Source organism: Abramis brama, assembly GCF_963993115.1.
Source record: "Abramis brama genome assembly, chromosome: 6".
Lineage (NCBI taxonomy): Eukaryota > Metazoa > Chordata > Actinopteri > Cypriniformes > Leuciscidae > Abramis > Abramis brama.
The window spans coordinates 14,507,674-14,515,443 of record NC_139968.1 but is presented as its reverse complement, the minus strand read 5'-3'; the positions used below and the strand labels follow the sequence as shown (position 1 = coordinate 14,515,443).

General features: G+C 34.2%; 1 protein-coding gene across 2 annotated transcripts; it reads left to right on the top strand.

Annotated features, from left to right (window-relative positions):
* Positions 1 to 781: 781 nt before the first annotated feature.
* LOC311085138 (uncharacterized protein) lies at positions 782 to 6,854 on the top strand. 2 transcript variants are annotated; one of them, XR_014606748.1, is made up of 5 exons: positions 782 to 879; positions 993 to 1,185; positions 2,914 to 2,954; positions 4,090 to 4,416; positions 5,082 to 6,854. XR_014606748.1 is itself a non-coding variant. In XM_084117572.1 (4 exons), the coding sequence occupies exons 1-4, from the start codon at positions 2,331 to 2,333 to the stop codon at positions 5,315 to 5,317; spliced, it is 615 nt and encodes a 204-aa protein (XP_083973698.1). In that variant the 5' UTR covers positions 1,663 to 2,330; the 3' UTR covers positions 5,318 to 6,854. The 2 variants fall into 2 exon arrangements, 1 of the variants encoding a protein (XP_083973698.1); XM_084117572.1 differs by lacking the exons at positions 782 to 879; positions 993 to 1,185 and adding an exon at positions 1,663 to 2,341.
* Positions 6,855 to 7,770: the final 916 nt, after the last annotated feature.

Sequence of the window (7,770 nt, the reverse complement as noted above, 5' to 3'; positions counted from 1 at the left end):
TCCTTATAGTTGCTGAATAGGCCTACATTAAAAGGTTATTTTGAATAGTATGAGGGATCCATTGGGTTTATATAAATATAACAATTGCATCCTCTTGAGGGCAGAAGAGGAAACATATTACACACTGTAGTCCTGTGTTGCATCCCATGAGGTGAAGTGCTGAGTTAGGTTTGAGTTTCACATCAAGCTTATAAAACTCAATATAAAATCATCTGATACTGGCAAACTATTGAAGAAATCAAACTGAATGCCTGTGTGTATCAAAAGCATTTTGTCCACATACTAAAACAATATACAAAACAATATGCTTTGAGACACACAAAACAAAATGCTAATTTGTACAATACAGAATAATATTTCAATAAGAAGAGAAATGCAAACCTGGCGACCATGACAAAAGAGAATAACATTTAAATAACAATAGAAATCTTTGTGTACTTTTTTGCCTTTCCTACCTCATTGTTATTTATAATTTATTTATTATTAGTGTGTAAATATGTATGTCTGTAATTTAATGTTAGCAATGCTTTGGCATTTTGTAAAGCTTTTTACCAGGCCAATAAAGCCGCTTGAATCTTGAATCTATTAACATTATAATAATGTAAAAGAATAGACGTACTGTATACAGCAACACGCTACCAAACCTACATGCTGATTCATTAGAACTGTGAAGTTCTATTAGACTGTGAACTCTCTCTCTCTCTCTCTCTCTCTCTCTCTCTCTCTCTCTCTCTCTCTCTCTCTCTCTCTCTCTAATGAGGATGTACAACAAAACATACTTGCACTTGTTCAGTTTGTCAGGATGAAAACAAGAGAGAGGAACTGTGAGGAAGATCTTTCTGGATTGAGACCAAATATGAAAAAGAAAAAAGAAAACAGGTAATTTGTTGTTGTAAAAGTTTCATTTGGTAATTAATTTAAAAAAACAAAAACATTATCACTAAATTTAACACTGTTGTTTTCAATTATCTTTCTTTCATTTTTCTCTATAGGTTGGGATATGGATGTTGCTGGAAGTTCTGCTCTTACACTGTTAAATTCAAGACATGACAGTGTATTAAAGACTCAGTGACAGCAGGAATATATGAGACATCATTCAGAGAAATATTTCAGTTGAGGATCAGGATCCAGAACACAGTGTTTTCTCAGAGGAGTTTAAGAAAGAAGCTTCACTCAGATACTCATGTAAGTCTGAGAACATTTACTCATTTACTGCTGTTCATTTCACTAATACTGGATCAAACGTCACATCAGACAGAAATAATAGAATACAAATAGAATACAGAAGTTAGATGAGGAGCTTGTTAAGATGAAGGCTGTCTGAAAATAAGCTTTTATTACATCTGGGTAAAACATAATCTATTCTCTTTGGGTCTAAATATAAGTTAAGGAAGGCAGATGATTTAGTAATTAAAGTTGATGGTTGTGTACTTGTAAACAGAACATCGGTCAATTATCTTGGTTGTGTTCTGGATAATAATTTAAGTGGTGTAAGTATGGCCTGGAAAGTTTTAGGAAAAATGAATGCTCAAATTAAATGTATAGATATTTATATAAATAAATAAAGAACAAGAACAAGTTTAAATGTTCTTGCTACAGGTCTAGTACAATGTCGACTTGCGTGTTGTTCATGGATGACTGATTTATCCAGTATGTCGATGACAAAGTTACAAAGGTCATAAAATAACTGATTGAGAATAGTTTTAGTAAATCATTCTTTTACTCATGTGGATAATGGACACTTTCAGCAGATTGGATGGTGACCTGAAAGACGGTTAGCATTCCTGAAACTACAAATGATACAACAAAATAATTAATAATTGGGCCCCAGTGTATTTTAACTCCTATTGCTCTCGGGTTAATGTAAGACATGGACACTATACTAGACAAAGTATAATGGATCTGAATCTATATAAGTGTAAGACTTTGTATGGTAATAGGATGTTTGAATATACAGGTGCGCAGTGGAATAAGTGGCCATTGGACATTAAGGTTTTGTGTTTTGTGTAATGTTGGTTTTAGAATCAAGGACCACAATGGAAATAAGTTAATCAACTTTATTGTATTATCCTTGACAAACAAGTTGTAATAATGTTGTATTGCTACTTTTATGAAACTCAAACTCAACGAATATCTGCGCATGTCTGGCCAGTTCACGTGATTCCTTTTGACGTCACTTACGTCTGATGTCATGACGTAGAACGCATGGAGTACAGAAGCTGACGAGCTACGATACTTTCTGTTGTAAACATTACTATTTCACCCTCATTTCAAAAGTATTTTCATGCATTATAGTCAAATTAAATATATATTGATAATATTGGTCCACCATGATAATCAGGTATGTTTGCTGAATGCAGAATGAAACGCTATTTGCACACACACGTACTTCTCAGCAGTGAGGCCTGATGTAACGTTAGCTTGTTTATCCTGCTGTGTTTTGGTTGTCAAATGCTTTATTTGAACTCAAATTAAAAAGGAAATCTAAATTTAAGTGTTGTTAAAACATTGAATTGGTTAATTAATGAATATAAAGCTTATATGCATGGTTTATCTGCTGTAACTATTATCTTGATTAAGTGGTTAGCAGTTAGCATTAGCTGTTTGAACTGGTGTGCTGGGAGTTTTAGTTGATAGTAGTTTGATTTGTGGTGAATTCAAGGTTTTACCAATAGGATAAGAAGGGTAAAGTTGCCAATTTAAGAACATTTACTGCCAGTTTGTAACATATTTAGAGATGACATCAGTGATCAGTATAAACTCAGTAAGGGAGGGACACCCTATCCTATCGTACCATCTTACCTTTATTATGTGTGTTATGTGGGAATCAAACTCATGACTTTAGTGTTTGTACCGTACTATTCAAGTTGAACCAAAGGAAGTTAAATTAACTTGTGTTTTCTGTTTCTGCAGTTGTGGCTTCATCTGTGTGTTTGCGGTGCTGATAAACAAAGGTGAGCACTTAAACAAACTACAGTTGAAAGATGAATTACTGCCACTGACTGTTAAAGTTACAGTTAAAATTGCCCATCTGCACAGAATGTTATAAGAACTTCTGCAATATTATAATCCAGCTGGAAAACTTCCTGTGAAATGTCTTTTGCTGGTGTGTCGGTATCTTCAATGTCCTGATGTAGCTTTAACAGCATCAATAGTGTAATACTTAGTTCATAATCAGATTATAGTCACTTAATTAGTCAGGCCTAGCATTAATTTAGTTATTCAAACGCAAGACAACATAAAAAGACATGATCCTCCTCAGCAGAATTCAATTCAACCATCAGTTTTCACACTTTCATGTGAAAATAATCATCTACACTGTAAATTAAAGATTTATTGTGAAATTAAACAAAATGGGAGTTTTCACAAGTGCTCTGAAATCAGTGAGCTTGTGTTAAACTGACTGACAGCTTCTGTTATTATAAAGGGAGAGCGCAGTGCTCACTCTGTGTCATTTATTTGGAAGAAAACATTTATTTATTTTTTTGGACTTTGTGAATACGTCATACTTCACCTTTACAGTTTATTTTTAAACCTAGTTATTTTATTATGTTTAATATTAATTTAAAAGTGAAACTTGAAAAAATATTACAGTGTTACAGGAAATAGTTAATATGACCCAATAAACGCTCCTCTGCCCCCATCTCCTGTTATAGTGGTTATTAATGTCTTTTTATTATTAAATAAAAGTGTTTTCTATCAAATATTGCATTTCCTACATCTTACAACATTTGGCTTTACAAATGGGGACAATCTCAGAAGGAAGAACAAATAATGTTTTTGGTTATCACATTGAAAATAACATTTGAAGTACTGGAAAAATGTTGCGTGTGTGTCCAATTACACACACTGTGTTTCTTATTACAACGTTCCCATTAGCTTCAAGTCCTAATTGCAATCAACAAAACTTGTGCTTGCAAAAGTGTGATAACTGCATTAAAAATAGAAATACAACATTAAAAATCAACCATTTATGGTTATATGTTGAAGAACAGAATGATAAATAACAGTTCACTGGAAATACCCAAGGCTTATTGAAAACCAGGAAATAACTGTGAATATGGTCAATAACAGTTTGTGTTGTTTCAGTGTCTCTGCAGGAAACAGTAGAGGCTGTTATTGGTGGTTCTGTTCTCCTGCCGTGTTCTTCCGCTGAACATGATCTGAAACTTCAAGACATTAATGTACACTGGAGACACAATAGCAGCAAGATTGTGTGTGATATAGTCAAGGGTGAAGAGACAGTATCAGAACAAGATCATCAGTACAAGAACAGAGCCGAAACTTTTCCAGAGGAGTATGAGAGAGGAAACTTCTCCATCAAACTCACAGATCTCACTCACACTGATGCAGGAGAGTTCAACTGCCTCATCACACCCTCAGATGAACAGAAGAATGTACAGCTGATCATCAAAGGTGTGTGAAACTAGTGGATTAGTGCATTAAGTTTTTAATTTAAACAAAGTTGTTTGCTTTAAAATCTAAATGCTGCAAGGAAATTATCCATATTTAATGTTCACTAAGGATGTTTCAGTCTGAATGCTGCTGTATATAAATTAGACAGGTCTGTATTGGTGGTTCTGTTCTCCTGCCGTGTTCTTCCACTGAACATGATCTTAAACTTCAAGATATTAATGTGTTTTGGAGACACAATGACAGCAGCAAGAGTGTGTGTGATATAATTCCCAGCAGTAATTCACTAGAGAAACAGGATCCAGAGTATAAGAACAGAACTGAAACTTTTCCAGAGGAGTACGACAGAGGAAACTTCTCCATCAAACTCCACAAACTTATTTCTGCTGATGCTGGAGAATACACCTGCTTCATCACACACTCATTTGAACATCAGACTGTACAGCTGATCATTATGGGTGTGTGAAACTAGTGGAATTGTGCATAACGTTTTTTTTAATATAATAAAAGTTATTTGCTTTAAAATCTAAATACTGAAAGAAGTTGATCCTTTATTTGATGTTCATTAGTGATGTTTCAGTCTGAATGCTGCTGTATATAAATTATAGACAGATCTGTTATCTTTATCACAGTGAGGTAAAGATTCCTGTTGTACTTTTTTGTTGCAGAATCAACAGCAGGAAAAAGATCCAAATCGACTGAACAAGAAAACCAAGGAGAAACAGAACCAGACAGTGTGGAAACATCATCGCCTTGGCTCTGGGTTGGCATTGCACCTGTAATTATAGTTACAGTTATAGTTATAGTTATAGTCATTGTTGCTTGGTGGAAAAGAAAGAACTCAAGCAGTCGTAGGGCAGACAGACACGACATGAGTTCAGACACTCATGAGGTTGAACTGTAATAGCTGATAATAACGATAAAGCATTTGGTACATGACACAACTGTATAACTGTAACAGCAGAAACTGCATGAGCTTTAGCGCTAAACAGAGTCAGTGGAGGAGGTTGATGCTTTTATTTTTGCTGCCACAACTTTTAGATAGAAAAAGTTAGAAATAATCGTAAAAGATTTGTTTGAATAACAGAGAACAGAATGGAAACAGGTAGATTGTATTTCCTGCCGATCACATTAAGCCTATAACAGTTATTTTTTTAAAGCCGTTGGGATGTATTTTGTGGGAAACTGCATCCGTGCGCGTTTGTCTCATATCAAATATAGGACAGAAGGTCAGGCTAATCACTACATACAGTGGAAGTTGTTTAAAGCCACAAAAAAAAAAAGTTTATCATCGAGACCAATGGTGGCAAAGGTTCTACGATCTTCTTAAGCTTACGATGCTTTTGGGAAACGCAGACAAGATTCACAGAACAGTGTTTATGTTGATAACACTGCCCAGTCTAAACAACAGCAGAATATAAGTTACTGACCTGGGGTGCGTTTCCCGAAAGCATCGTTAGCCAACTATGGTCGCAAGTTCCCTCGTTACCAATAGAGTTCAATGGACATTGCGATGAACTTGCGACCATAGTTGGCCAACGATGCTTTCGGGAAACGCACCCCTGATCATAACACATAATTTCTCAAATATCTGTCTTTCATTATTTATTCATTTATTTGTTAGAAGTGAGAGAGTTTAATGTTGTTAATGTTGTTGAGTTAAAGACGATCACCTGTAAGCATGGGATCACAATGTAGGAACATTTCCTGCACGTAAGAAAAAACAATCATGTTTTGGTAGATCATAAATATGAGATTAAAAATTTGAAATTATGACATAAAATGTCAATTATGCAATAAATCAAAATTATGAGAAGAAAGTTGAAATTATGACTTAAAAAATTGAAATAATCATATTAAAAAAATCTAAATTGACTAAGTCCTAATCATGATAAAGAAGTCAAAAGTGCTGCACCTCAAACCATCAGATTAATCTGTGCAGAAAACTCTTTTATTTCCCAGAACTTAACGTTCCTCCACAAGTATTTTATTCTGCAACTGCTAAAGGACCAAATGTTACATATTCTCGCCTTAATAATGACTATATTTATATTTTGTAAAGTGCTTTACTAGTGTTTATAAAGTGTGCTATAAATAACTTTGCCTTGTCTTTCCACTTTGTAAGTTACATTTAGTTTTTACAGTTTTCTGATGTAAAAGACAAGTTTTGTACTGTTATATTCTTGCCTTATGCACTGAATTCTTACTGTATAACAGAATGAGATCTTGAAAAGGTTTTTTTTTTGTAAGACAAGTGAGTCAATATGTTGCTGCCTTAAATTATGTAAACATTTATTTAGAAAATATTGCTTTATTTACAGGAACTGTAAATTGTTTAACATATTCTCATACATAAACAGAGGAAACAAGGAGCATAGATTCATTGTATTTGCATGATCTCCTGATGATCAAGACCCAATAAATTGTTTTGATGAAAACAATGCATCTGTCAGAATTGTTTGGATATTTATAATCTTATACTTTTTTGTCTAACACCAAATGTTTTGCATTTACATTTATTCATTTGGCTGACGCTTTTATCTAAAGTGTGAAAGCAGAAATGTGGTTTATGTTTAAAACAAAAAAACAAACAGCACATCAGTGGTATATTAGTTTAGTTTGGTTCACACATTTAGATAAAACTCAGTATCTGAACGCCAGTGTCTCCTCATCAACACTAACCCCTTCCTGATGCTTGGTGTGTTTTGGGCAGTGCACTGGGGCTCTTTGAGGGACCTGTGAGGGTTTGAATGTTCTCTAAGGGCCCAGCTGTATCTCAGCACCAGAACATCATAATACACACATGAGATTGGGCTTTTCTCATGTGTGTGTGTGACAAACATCCTGATGCTCAGATTTTCCACATCAACACTCTCCTTACTGATGTAACGCATCAGATACTGGCATCAGGTCAAACCTCTGCAAACTATTGATGAACAATCAAACTGAATGCCTCTGTGTGATTCAGAAACAGTATGAAGATTAGGCATCAAAGTATTTTGACCATATACTACAAAATTAAATAATACATGCAATACAAAAGTCAAAAAGAAGAGAAATACAAAACCTGTCTGTCAGGTTTGTGAGTTCCTGTCATGATAAAAGTAAACAGTGAAATATGACAGTAATATCAACCCTGAATAACATTTATACAATAAAGCAAATTATTGTGCACCTTTTTTGCCTGTTCTGTCTCAATATTTTATCAAACTTTTTTTTTTTTTTTATATATTTGCATAAATATGTCTGTCAGTTTCTCTATAGATAAGAATGAGGATTTAACTGGTAATAATAAACAAAACCAAGACATGACGTGTATATGAGACACACTGTACCTGCGCACTCACTCACACATCT